The 14,389-nt window shown below is 41.2% G+C and overlaps 1 protein-coding gene across 6 annotated transcripts in view; it reads right to left on the bottom strand.

Annotated features, from left to right (window-relative positions):
* Window positions 1-14,389, bottom strand: part of ZGRF1 (zinc finger GRF-type containing 1) — a 41,938-nt gene that overhangs the window by 23,043 nt on the left and 4,506 nt on the right. For 4 of the 6 annotated variants that reach the window (XM_048509245.1, XM_048509247.1, XM_048509249.1 and 1 more), the window contains 6 exons: window positions 11,828-13,874; window positions 11,223-11,299; window positions 10,595-10,693; window positions 2,239-2,374; window positions 1,938-2,122; window positions 460-647 (listed from right to left, as the gene is read on the bottom strand). In XM_048509245.1, coding sequence (XP_048365202.1) covers window positions 460-647; window positions 1,938-2,122; window positions 2,239-2,374; window positions 10,595-10,693; window positions 11,223-11,299; window positions 11,828-13,874 — 2,732 coding nt within the window. The remainder of the gene's footprint in view (window positions 1-459; window positions 648-1,937; window positions 2,123-2,238; window positions 2,375-10,594; window positions 10,694-11,222; window positions 11,300-11,827; window positions 13,875-14,389) is intronic. The other 2 variants (XM_048509250.1, XM_048509248.1) reach the window with 2 other exon arrangements.

Here is a 14,389-nt window from a genome sequence, read left to right on the forward strand (position 1 = left end):
AAAGCAACTGAGAGATTGAGAAGAATCAAAAAGGATGCACTGCCCCATCACTCTCTGGCAAAGATCATCAGTCAGACCAAGACTGTCCCAGATACAGGCTAGATTGCTGTCCCAGATACAGGCTAGATTGAAATGTATCTAGAGATAATCTGTCTCCTCCAAGAGTATTTGAAGCTGTGCAGCCACTTCCCACTTGAGTACCCTAATCAAGAATGCAATGTTGGCCACAAGGCAGTCATTATTTATTCATTATTTATTATTCATTTGTAGGAACTGCTTCTAGGGGCCACTCTTTTCAAAGTGCTTGGAACTACATCTTGAACCAGGTCAACTAGCCTGATTTGGCTTGATAAGATCAGCCATGAGGAGAAAGGGTAGCAACAAGATTGTTTAGCTATTCGCGTCATTTCCATGAATACATGCAATATTATTAACAGTTGACTTGATATTCCAACACACCTCACCAAAAGTTGGCATTCCTCATGAAGAAAAATGTTCTGACTCCTCAAATAGTTTCCGATACTCTTTGTATCATGAAACACCACACTAGGTCTACTTTTGATCTGTCCTGGATTGACATCATCAAGCCATTTGAAAAAATCACAACGCTCAGCTTTCGGAGCATCGCAGGCATAGAAAAGGCGACCCTAAAACAGAACGTATATATCACACAACTATACTTTAAAACACAAAGCTAAAACATATAGAATTGGTTGCCTATCAATATAACAAGCTAAAACATCATTTTGAAAAAATGTCTATAACTCTCCTAATGGTGTGAAATGGCTCTTTAGCACACGAACAGTATTCTGAGGAATGTAGAAGTGATCTCTCACAAAAGGTGCACAATTTTCTCTGTATATGTAAGCACGTGAAATGCATAAGAACGAGACAGCCTGGATAGAATGAACCCGTTCCAACCACTGCAGCCCAAAAGGTTCATCAGTGAGGTAACCTATTTTTTCATTATATCTAATTCTGAACTGCGCAATCCAGTGTGGTTTAATAAATCCACACAATGAGGCCAAAGATGGACAGGAGGGGGATTTTCCTATGAATATGGAAAAGACCCCAACTTGCAGAAAATTATAAAACAAAAAATACAAAAACCTCTAAAGTCATAAAAGCAAAGTCTGCTTTTTAAATAAAAGTACGGGTAAGCTATTGAGATTTTATGAGACCAGGTTTTTAGATCTCAATGTGGGGGGGGGGGGGGGGGGTTGCAAGGCAACCTGCAACCAATACTGCTGAGGAATTCACGACTGAGTTAGTATAAGCAAGTAAGTTTATCCTAAAAAAAGGATAAACAAAAAAATGTAAAAAGAGAAAACTGAAGACTAGGGAAGGCAACAGGAAAAAGTGGTTGAGAGAAAGATGGGGCAGAGGCTGCCAGGGAGAGAGAAAAAAGGTTGGGATGGAAGGAAAGGGAAGAAGATGCAGTCACCACCAGTAGGAGACAAAAAGACAGAGGAAGTGGGGAAAATGAGATCCTGTTCCTGTGAGACTTTATGAATCTTCCCTTGTAATTTTGTTCATTTCTTAGTGTCCTTCGAAAAGGGAGAGCTCTTCCCCATCACAGTTAACCACACTATGAACTTCACCTATTTTCATTTAGTCATATTAGTCCAGTATAGACTGCTATAGCATATACCACCAATTTTACATTGTTTGCCTGATATAACCCCACTTAAAATAAATATGACCAGTATTGGGGTATTAAGGACCCTGCTATTGTGCTACAATAAAAACCCCAACAGAGTAATTAAATTTGATAATTAGGATATGTGGCAGGTAAGCTACCCATAAAACACAAATATGTAGCAAATAATCTAGATCAGTTTTCTATCAAACACAACGTATACTCAAATCATAAAAATATCCATTCATCTGATGCACAAAAGCCCAAGAAGTTTAATGAAATGTGAAGAAGGGAGTACCTTATTTCGGCCTTGTTTTTTAACCATAACAAGTTTGGCTGCAATCTTGTGGTGGCAGAACGGTGCAGAACTATCTTGTGTTTGCTCTTGCCCTCCTTTTACTGAAGTATAGAAAGATATATCCACTTTCCCAAGAGCTTTATGTAGCCTTTGTGACAACTCAAACAGCAATATGTTCAAATGTTCTTCACACACATACGAGGAACAAAGAAGAAATTACAGAGAAGTATCATTAAAAAAAAACATTAAGCGCAAAAACCACCAACAGAGAATCCATAACAACGGTTCATGTTAGCCTCACCTGTCAAAGCAGCAGTGAAAACCTGCTTATAGAGTGCAGAAGATTGAAACTCAGTCGGGATACACATTTGCCTCTTACGAAGATCAGTGCAGTTTATTACTACTACGGCACTGGGAAACAACAGCTTGGAGACATTCTGAAGAATTAAAAAAGGCAAAAGGTACATCATCTTGTTTTCTTCTCTGCAGGCAGGCATAATTCAGATGTGTTTCAATGGATCACTGACTTAAACAGCAGCATTGGTCCTGCTATGGCACTAGAGAACTTGGTGAGGGCATTCAAGTTCTCCTCAGCCATTGAAGGGACAGGACAGAAAAACGTTTGCCTGGCCTTCCCTTCACTCTGCCTCTATCTGGTTCAGGTGAGAATACCAACCCTTCTTCAACTAGGAATATTTTGTATGGTGTTTTGTGATTTGCATCAAGATTTTTATTCCTGTTACTTGGGAGCCACAGTTTCATAGCAAAGCTGGGTAAAAACATAATTAATATTTTCCAAGCCCGATTTAGTCATTACAAGCGCATAAAAAGACCATATTCCTGAGGTGCAGATATGTCAACATCCACAGCATTACCTATGGCTTCTGTTTTCCTGATGATTTAATTTATTCATTGGAGAGTAAATTTATTTATTCACTTAATTTATATCCTGCTTTCCTTCACAGTGGGGATCTAGAATGGCTGATATAGTTCCCCTCTCCGCCATTTTTATCCTGAAAGCAACACTGTGAAGTAGCTTGGTTGTGGAGGGATTTCCGGGCTGTGTGGCTGTGGTCTGGAAAACCCACCACAACCAAGTGAATCTGGACGTGAAAGCCTTCGACAATATACTGTGAAGTAGATTTGACTGAAAGTGATGGCTGGCCCAAGGTTACCTCATGAGTTTCCATGACAGAGTGAGCATTTGAAACTGGATCTTCCACATCCTAGAGTGACATTGTAACCACTCACCATGATAGTTTACACCACATTAAGTTCATTATCAGTTCCTCAGAGTTGAACACTGGAACATTTACAGCGCAGTCCCAAGTAGAGTTACACCCTTGTCAGTCCCTCCAAATAAATGAGCATAGACAAATATAACTCTGATAAGTTTTGCACTGTTAGCTGATTTGAAAATCTTAGACTCTCACCCAAAATTTATTAATTTTAAAGATGAGCTATTTCTCTCATGTAAGGAGACTCAAAGGGGCTTACAATCTCCTTCCCGCCCCCAACACCCTGGGAGGTGGGTGGGACTGAGAGAATACCGAAGAACTATGACTAGCCCAAGGTCACCCAGCTGGCATGTGTTGGAGTGCACAAGCTAATGTGGTTCACCAGATAAGCCTCCACAGTGCAACTGGCAGAGCAGGGAATCAAACCCAGTTCTCCTGCTCTTAACCACTACACTCTTAATCATGCAATTTATCCATCGAGATTACTAAGAATATTGTTTGGCCAGTTTATATCTGGTGATGGATACTTCAAGAATTGGTCACAAATTAGAGTCGCCAGGTCCTCCAGTGGGAGGCACTTACTGGATTGGGGGGAGGGTGTCTCGCAGGGAATGTCCTGATGTGGCCTGCAACGTGCTAATACCATTTCCTTTACACACTGGAAATGACATCAGCATACCAGAATGCTGCTGACATCCCCATTGTTTTGGTACCATTTTTTACTCCACCAGCCAGCTGAGTGGTGGTGGAGAATACCTTCCTCTAGTTGGGCTCTGTCAACCGTACATAGTGCTTCAGTATGCAGATGAAAAATATTGACTTCAATCCAATCATTAACAGAAGATGGTGTGGATGCAGATTTCCCCCATTTTATTCAGCAATCATTTTCAACACTTAAAAGGCTATTCTTAGAATTGTGGCATCTGCAAGGGCAAAAAAACCCCCCCACATATGGGGAAATGCAGAAAAAATATGAAATCACCTCTTCCTGTTTCAACAGTAAATTTATGCCTGAAAAGGGGGCAATTTTACTATGTTCTGCCTTGTCAATACACTCTCCTAACCTACGTGGCCTTTTGTCTGCATGGGCCCCACATCCTGCCGATGGTTGTTTGGATCCAAGCCAAAACTGGGAAGCTACAGTTCCCTGACAGAATAACATTCCTACAGAAAATAAAATATAACATTGTGGCTTCCATCATTTATGAAATCTTGCATGAAACCATAAAATTTGAGTTAGAAAAATTTCAAATATCTTGCCACAGATATGTCAAGAAAATTGTCAAGAATACATCAACATTGTAAGAACAATAACACATCACTAACGAACAATTAGATGAGGGCTACGGAACATTCAGAACTGCTTTGGCAAAATCTGTTTCTGAATACTTTGTGGAACAGTTATTTACCTTGGTGTGTCTGGTTATGCTGTGGTGGTTCAGCTGACCTAAAACCTTTGGTGTTTCCTCAGCGGAAAAAATTACATCTAAGTGCATGGAAAGTTGCTCTTTTTCTGAAATAGAAGCTTGGCTGCTAAAGTTTCTTTGTTGTTTACAAAGCACGCTTTTTATCGCCTGCAGATGCGCCAAGTCTGAAGGGCTTTTATTGACGGCATCGCTCTGACACTCTCCTGTATCATCGAGCGGCACTCCCAAGACATTCTCAGCTTGGAAGTCATCAGTCATGACCACTTCACTATGGTTTTGAGTTCTCAAGTCACAATGAGTCGTGTTTTGGTATTTCTGCCACTTGCTTTGTCTCTTTTGTTCAGGTACATTAGGGAATGCAGACTGGGTAAGCACCTCTTGTCTTTCTCCTAAAAAATTTTCATCCACAAACGATTCACACATCCTGTCCTCAGGCCCTAACGTTTCTGACTTGTACATGTTGACTACTTGGAAACCAAAAGGTGGCATTTGTTCACAAGCCATTAGACTGGAATAAACTTCTGAGTCAGGAAGTCCATCGTCAACCGGTAAAGTTACAACTGGAGTTTGTGTTTTAGGATTAGGTAAGCCTCTATGCATACTACTGTCCTCTGAGCAATTGAATTTCTCCATTCCTATAAAATAGAGACTCTATAAATAACATCAATAAAGTAAAGTATCTATGAATGAGACTAATACAATTAATATATGGCACTCAGACCTTCACTTTTAGGTGGTAAAGCCTTTGGGTGTACTTCAATTTCCTTCTAGAAAATATTTTACTCGAAGGTTAATACGTTACCAAAAGAAATCAGCTGAAAAAAGTACTTTCATCTGCATGGGCATGCAAATAGATTATTGTATGTTCTTGCAATACTGGTTGTGCAAAATACCTTCTACAGAAGTTCATGTCTTTGCTTTTCTTCTTTCCCTATGGGGCTAACTACACTCTGGACAGGAAGGTGCATTAGGAAAATGGCACATAGAAAAAAGTGCACTGTACCCCCTTGCCCAGCTTCAAGGACGTAGGTAAGGGGGAGGTTCTCGGGTTCAAACTCCACCGTTATATGTCCGAAGCTCCGCATCCCGTTTGTTGGGGGGTTTTTTTGTATTTTTAAAGTGTTTTTTTGTTTGTTTTTGGTAACCCTTTTAAATTCACCCCCTTCGGCATGGATTTAAAGGGAGAATCTGAGGTCCCCAGTTTAAACATTGAAAGAGATGCTGTTTCAGGGTGGGGGACAATCCACCCCAAAACAGCATCACTTTCAATGTTGTTTTAACTGAGGACCCCAGATTCTCCCTTTAAGGTAGATTTAAAAGGAAAATCTGGGATCCCTAGTTTAAACACTATTGAAAGTGATGCTGTTTGGGGGTGGATTCCAGCATCACAGCCGCCAGCCATGGTGGGGGGAGGGCGCAAAACTCAGATTTTGCACCGGGCTATGCCTCTGCCCGGAGGGGAGGGCAGAAGGGACTGCTGGCTGTCGGCTGGGAGCCCAGCTGGTGGGGTGTGGTGGGGGGGCAGGGAGTCTGCTGTGTTTGGCCTCAGAGAGCTGTTTTTATAAGGACTGAGGCTGGGGGTGGGGCTTAGGGAGGCGTGGCCATGCCCTCAGGAGCAGGTGGGGGTTTGGCCCCACCCCTCGAACCCCCCTAAAAAATCTATACCTATGTCACTGACCAGCTTCCAGACCTCAATCTGACTACCTCTTCCCCACAGCTACTTTTCAGGGTCAAAATCATGTTCAGACACCTGATCACTGATCTTCAGTTTAATGAGTGGTTTAGACTTCAAATTTTTGATTTTCCCCAAGAAGTCATATAGTTCCAAAAACAGTGAATACAGAATAAGATGAACCAATTTAGTAGGATCAGAGGATACATGTTAACTGAAGGACCCTAAGAAGTTTGAGTTTTGCATCCAATACGTGCAACCTGACTTGGGAATGTTTCACACTGTAGAAGGGTTTGCCCATGCTACCTTTTCAGACCCAAGATAGTATTTACAAATGAAATCTTACTGAAAAAGTTTTCTGTATTGTTCATGGGCTTTGGAAAAATTCCGGATAGCAGGGATTCCTGTTTTTCCATGTCTACAGCTGTGTCTGTACTGCTTGGACTCGAGAAAAAATGACATTCAGAGGGAGAGGAATCTTGTGTTGATATCATCTGCATACAAACAATTTGTAAAGTTTAAAAAACTGACAAAAATGTGTATATTTCTGTATAACTGCTCCCTGGATCATTTTGTACAGAAATCAAAGTAAAGATAGTAAGAGGGAAACTTAGTGCTTTTCTGTTAGAGGGAATAAATGATCTACTCTACCTATTGGGAAAAAGCAAAACTTTTCTCAGTTTCCTTAAAAACAGAAAGTTGCATTAAAAGAGCCATGAGAGGAACTTATTTAATTTTGATTTATGGGCTGCCCTTCCCTATGACTGGGCTCAGGGTGACTTACAAGATTTATAATTAAAACTAATCAACAACCTATAAAATGTTGCCCAGAGGTGCCAAAACATCAATTCCAACTAAGAGGGGAATGAATGAAAGGAATACAAAAACTAAAAAAGGGCAAGGGGAAAAGGAAAGATGAAAGCAAAGGAAAGGGAAAGAAGAGGAGGAAAAGGGATAGGGAGATAAGGGAGGTCACCGGTACTGGAATGCTGTTGCTGTCCTCAATCACAGGCCTGGCGGAATAGCTCCATCTTGCAGACCCATGGAACTGCTGCTAGGTCCCGTGTCTCACTTGACACTGCACTGCACAGCTGGATATCTTTCAGGTCAGGATCCGCCAATAAGTTGTTGTCCATAAAATGAAGTGCTCCCATATTAGAAGAGGCAGTTCTGCTGGTATGGGGTCCCCAGACTGCTCAAGACTTTGACAGTTAATGCCAAAACCTTGCTTAGTGTTCCACTGGAAGCCAATGTGGCTGGCAGAGGACTGAGTGAATATGTTCATGCCACAAGGTTCCTGCACAGCTACATTTTGAACCAATTGGAGTTTCTGGGTCAATCTCAAGGGCAGTCCAGTGTATAGCAATTTATAATAGTCTAACCTAGAGGTGACTGTTGCATGGATCACTATAGCTAGGACAGGCCATAACGACTACGGGGCCAGAAACTCTGGTATTCCTTGGTGGTTTCCCATCCAAATACTAACCAGTGCTGACCCGCATTAGCTTCCAAGATAGGGCTAACCTGAGTAATCCAGGCCAGAGCAATAAATAGAAATATAATGCTTTAAAAGATAAACCACCTGAACATTTTTAGATGTCCTTGCAATTTTTTCATCATGTAGTCAATTGTACATGTTCTAATAACATGATTGTGTATGCATGAGCCACTGTTGGCTTCTTTTACTTGAACATTTGCTAAACTAACAGTGCAATCCTAAACAAACTTAAATGGACCTAGAAGGGTATAATCCTACTTAGGACTGTACTGTAAATATAACAATATAGATTTATATCATTATTTTTAAGGTACTATCAGTGTGTACTTTATAAGGTGCTACCAGTGTATATCTTAGAAAATTCCCTAAGCAAAACCCTGAGAAAACTGTGGTTTAAAACTAGAAATAGGGAACATAACAGAGAAAGTAAGGGAGAGACAATGTAACAAAGACAAACACAGTAGTTCAGTTTCAGTTGGGAGCAAGGACAAAAACTTAAGCCAAAAGCTACATGGAAAATGAGGTTTGAAAAAGGATGTGAAGGAAGGGAGAAGTGGTGCATTACGGGATAGAGTTCGATGATATAGGGCTGAAAGGGAATTGTGGTCACACTTGAAATTTTAGGACACTGGTCAAAATAAATATGGGAAAACTTTCCTTAAGTCTTGACCAGATCTATCAAGGAAGATGAAATGTTTCAGTCTGGCTTATGGTATCTCCAATTAATTTGCATTCCGTGTATTTTGTGGCTTGACAAAATTCATTTTCATTATACATTCATTGGTCTTAAAATCCTATCTAAAATTAACCTCAGTTTACCTTAAAGACACCAGGGAGCACAGGACTGCTCAGTTCCTGATCTGAGAAAAAGCAATTGTCCCTTGCCATGCTTTCAGACTCCGCCATATCGGCACATGGATCCCCCCTAAGATGTGAACAGGGTTCTCTCATCATGACTTCACTAGCTGCTGATCCTTTCAACTGGTACCCTTGAAATGATACTGGCTATATGACATTTAATTAAACAAACATTGTAAAGGAACAAAGAAATGGATTAATGAGAGAAAAGTAATGAAAACAAAACAATGTACTGTTGAAGGTTTTCACAGCTGGATTCAACTGGTTGTGGTGGGTTTTCCAGGCTGCGTGGCCGTGGTCTGGTGGGCCACACAGCCCGGAAAACCTACCACAACCAAAAAAAATCAGAGTCTGTCCTCTGTAACTGAACAAACAAGGAAACAAGAAGCCACTAAGCTAATGAACATAATGCACAATCTCCTTTTTAATTGCTGTGAACACATTTGGAGATGGCTTCAAGAATGTGTATTGCTTCTACCCAAGCCCTGCCTCCCTGGAACAAATTCTGGTTACAGTTAAACTGGGTTCCCGTAACACGGAATCCAAACCACACTTTGGTTCCAGAAATTCTGATTAACCTTAAATATAGCGGTCGTTACTGCTGATGAACTGTTTTAATAGAATAGGACCTGTAGCAACAGAATGCACGTTCCCTACTTGTGAATAATTTCACAGACATCAGTGTTGTATTTGCACGACTGAAGTCCCTTCTACCACTTACATATCTGAGAATATTTTAGACAAGAGCAAAAATAGAGCAATTTTGGAATTTTAAAAAGTTAGCGCCAGCCTAATATGGCTGGGATGGCAGATGGGACCAATCACAAAACGGCTGCCATAGGCAAGCTGGGGACAACCACAAAATGTTGGGATGTTGCATTCTTCCACAACATGTGTGTGTAGAGTGCCGTCAAGGTGCAGCCAGCTTATGGCAACCAAGGGCCTTTCCACACAAGTGAAAAGAACAGGTGGTTTGTCATTGACTTCCTCTGCAGAGTTTTACTTGGTGGTCTCCCTTCCAAGCACCAATTCTGTTTAACTTCTGGGATCTGACGAGATCAAGCTATTCTATGCCACTTTCACGACATCCTTCTACAATAGAGGCAGTTATTTCTTGGGCTCATTCCGCACATGCAGAATAATGCACTTTGAAACTGCTTTCAGTGCTATTTGAAGCTGTGTGGAATAGCAAAATCCACTTGCAAACAGTTGTGAAAGTGGTTTGAAAATGCATTATTTTGCGTGTGCGGAAGGGGCCTTAATTGTGCTTTTGAAGACACAAAGAAGAAAAAGAAGAAGAGTTTGGATTTATACTGTAAGGAGACTCAAAGAGGTTTACAATCTCCCTTCTCTTCCCCATGCCCACAACAAACACCCTGTGAGGTGGGTGGGGCTGAGAGAACACCGGCCCTGGGTGCTCATTTGAAAATCTGAGCATTGGTGAACCAGTAATCTCCCCCAATATGGCCCCACTTGCATGGTAGAAGCCACCGATGGCTTTCCTGGCACCCTTTTGCTTCTTTCCCAAAGCAAATAATCCTAGTTTTCTTCTGTGCTACTGGAACAGGAAGATTTTCAGAAGTGCCCAGGAGGTATCAGTGTGGTGTAGTGGTTAAGAGCAGGTGCACTCTAATTTGTAGAACCGAGTTTGATTCTCCGCTCTGCCACCCTGGGTGGCACAAGTCCTGTAATCCCTATGGAGGACTTTCCAGCAGCATGGGGGGTTCTTTGCATTTTTTTGCTCCCCCCGTTTTTTGCCCTCTTGGAGGCAGTGGGGAGGTACTGTGGCAGGGTCACATATCATCACTGCGGGCTTTGGATAGGGCAGTTAGTTTTAAAAGTGGCTTCCCACAGTGGATAGGGCAATGCCATTTGAGAAACATACACCACAAGACCCCTTGGACACAAGGAACTAGTTACAGCTATATGCAAGACACCTGATTTATGAAATCAGCTCTTTATACCTTTGATTGACTTTCAGCCAGTCCAACTGGATTTGGGCCATGTAGCCACTTGACTATAGCTGCTGTGGGTTTCTCCACATGATCACTTAATGAAGAATGCTAGAAATAAATTGTCATAAGAGAAAGATGGGATGTTCTGTGCTTAGCACATGTTTACTTTCAAATACAATGAATGAATAAGATCAGGCCTCCAAAAAACCCTTATAACAAGACTGTACGACAATACATACTGCAGGTGAAAAAACATCTGCAACCAGTGATGTATAGGAGCCCTCGTGCTTTCAGAATGCCACTGGAGTGGCTGGCAGCCTAAGAGTCATGGCCACCTGCTGTGGCCCAAGTAATTCTGTCTAGTCTCAGACAATGAATTTCCACAATACAGAATAAAAGCTTTACTGAACCTTCTATGCTTTACCTGTTGACTGAAGTTGTTTAGGTGGGTACACTGACCAACAAGAACCAAATTTGGGGGGCTGCAGATGGCAGCAGATGCAACTGCATGCATGCACTTGCATCAGAAATGCAATGCATGTGCACAAAAGGGCCTGCACTATGTATAACAGAATTTTTAGATCTAAAACATTATTAGTTTATTAATAATCAACATAAAAGTATTCACAAAAGTTACCATTTTGGGTGCACCAGAACATGAAGAAGACAGTAGTGCATCTTCCGGGTAAGACACTTCAGTAAACCCTTGCTTAACTACAAAACAGGGGAAAGCACAGAAAACCTGAGTCACGTTTTGCTCACCCACATCATGTTCCTGCTGTCCTGCAGGTAGGATACTGCCAGTGCAATTTTGCGCATAGTTACTCCAGTCTAAGCCTGTTGATTTGAATAAACTGGAGTAACTACGAACTCACTATAGGGCTGCTAAATCTGCGGCAGGTCCATGTAACATTTGCCATGACGGTAGAGAAAGTGTTACATTCCCTTCTTCCAGAACAAATCATTTTCTGGTGGTAAAGGTCTACTGCAGCTTCACAGAGGAAAAACCTATAAGATTTTGATCCCACATGTTGAAAACTACAGCAAATAGATAAGCGTGTTAATCACAGCTGAGCATATTCTGTACACAATGCCACTCAACAAAATCGTACATCATAACTGAAACTAGATCTCCCCAAGAATGCTAAACCTCCATACGCAAAGAAGCAATTACGGTAGATAAAGCAGTTAAGGAACGCTATTTTGAAATAAATTACAATCTAAAAAATAAAAGCTAATAACCTCTAGGTCCTTCGCTGGACCTGTGTTGCTCTGCTAGAATCCCTCTCTCACATGATATGTCAGGACTTCCCTCAATCATTTGCAAGCTTTCCAAGGCTGTGCTATGTTCCGTAAGCGATCTTAGCAGGCTGAAGCCGTTTGTCCGCTTGGGAAGGTTAGAAGAACTGACAGCTGGAGAGTTCTTTTCATTTTCTTCAGTGGATTCATCAAAAGCCTCGGAGGCGCTGAGCATGTCTTCCTGTTCATCCTTATGCATTTGCGGTTCATTTGAAAAAGCCTCACAATCTACAGGATGAGTGCCAGGCCTGTCATAACTTCTCTCTGGAGCAGCATCATATTTACCTGCAATATACTGAGGAAAACCACCAGAACAGTTGCTTTTTTCAAGAGTCAGGAATGGACTAGCTAATGTCATGTCATCACAAAGATGTACAGAAGAAAGCTGTGAATTATTCCCGCCGACCACTATACTTTTACTGTTTTTGCCCATGAAAGCCGTATTTGAATGAGGATGAACATGTGATATTCCACTTAACGAGCCTCTGCCAGTGCAGTCAAGACCTTTATGAATATCTATATCATGGGCACCAATTGCATTTGCCCCCACCATTTCATCTACAAGTGTTGCCTGTGAATATTCACTTAGAAAATTACATTTAGTTTCATCCTTCTTAGCATCCTCAGACGATTTGTCACAGGATTGCAAGGCGCAATTCACGCTGCTATCCTGTAGAAATGCAGACCACATGTTATCATCCCCCTCAGCAGTACATGTCTTTTTTTCACTGATTTTTTCAACGCTGACATCCCTTTGGGAAAACGAGGGATCTGCATGGCACTCTTCATTCTCTGTGTCACTAAAATCCTGCATATCCAGAACATTGAAGTTAACTTGTATAAACTGCTTAGCTGGATCGTCAAGTTCCCCATAGGCCCAACCATCTGAGACATTTTCAGAACTTATCAATGAACTAGGATCACTTTGTGATTGATGGCAAAATGCTTCTAAGTTATCGGCTGTTGGGCGATTGTTAGATTTGAAATGATTAGCATCAAATGCTTCTAAGGTTATACAATTTGAATTCTGAATGCTGTCAAATGACACAGCTTCAGTGTAATTCCCTGTATTCATGCTGGATTCAACCATCATAGAGCTCTGTGGATGTTCTGTAACAGAACTTTCATTAATGGGAGAACTACTGATTCCCAAAGCAGGAATTTGGACCATGTTAACCATGTTGTATTGATCCCTATTTGCACCACCACCCTCTTTCAAGTCCTTTACAATTGGCTGCAAGTCACTAACATCCTTATCATTGAGTTCTGTACCGTCCAGATCAGGAGGTCCCTCTGGGACACATGATGGTAAGTACGCATCCCATCGACTTTTTGTTTGCACATTTTTGGCAGTGGAGCACACTACCTGAACATGTCTGGTAGATTCTTTGCTAGGGCCATTTACAGATCCCAATACAGGTGCCATCTTTTGTTGAAAGTCTATGTTTCTTGATGACTCAGACAGAGGCAGACCTTCTGGATGATAGTCTGATTTTATCAGATAATTCAGTGAAGCGTCATGTTCACAGTCTGGGACTATAGAATGTTTTTGTTCCCTACCAAGCAGTGCTGTTTTAGACTCCAGAAGTGCAATAATCTGTCCTTTGCTCCTGTTGTTTTGTGAAACTGCCACACTATTGCTTGCGTGGTAGTTCAAATTAAACAGTCCGTTATCTAGTTGGGATTCTGGCTTCAAGTGTTCAGCATCTGCAGGATGGCTGAGATTCTGTAACATTTTGTGGTCATCAATATAAGGTGGGGAAACCACTGAAGTGATAGATTCAATGTCGCTACTATTCATGGTGGCATCTCCTTTAAAGACAGGTAGTAAGTTAGTCTCATTCTTATTCCGATAAGCAACAGAAAATAATGGAGAAGAGAGACAGAACTGAGAAGGAAAAAGTGATTCGGGACACTTGGGTGAAGCCATTGCTATGGGTTTTTCCATTGTTGCCATTTTCTTTTCCACGGGGCGTGGCCCTTTGAAACCCTAGAAAGAGAATGAGTTTGATCAAAATTTGCTGCCAGTTTACTCATTGAAATGCCAAGATGTGGAGTTATGAGCCATATAGTTTACTCTCCATATTCACTGAGCAAGATTTTGTTGCATCCTACAAACAAGATTTCAAATGGTAAGATTACTTTCTAGCTAAAAAAATTCTGAGAGACTAAAACTTACTCATTTGTCTATGAATTATTAATCTAACAATTTCCTAATAGTGACTGCAGCATTTTGCATCAAGCAATAGCAGACTAGCAATCAACCAGATTCCAGAGGGCTTCTCAAATCACACCTATGGACCTTAGGGTCCACAGAGAACAATCCACAGAGTTTTGCTGTCCCAAAAGCAAGAACTATGCTTAGAGCAACTGTGTATATCCAATTATGGATACTGCAGAATACTCAGAACTGAAGAGGCTGAAGACCTACATCAAATAAGAAATTTTTATGTATGCTTCAAATAATTTAAAATCAGAGTACATGCTTATGAACACACACACACC

The sequence above is a fragment of the Sphaerodactylus townsendi genome, linkage group LG10 (genome assembly GCF_021028975.2).
Source record: "Sphaerodactylus townsendi isolate TG3544 linkage group LG10, MPM_Stown_v2.3, whole genome shotgun sequence".
Lineage (NCBI taxonomy): Eukaryota > Metazoa > Chordata > Lepidosauria > Squamata > Sphaerodactylidae > Sphaerodactylus > Sphaerodactylus townsendi.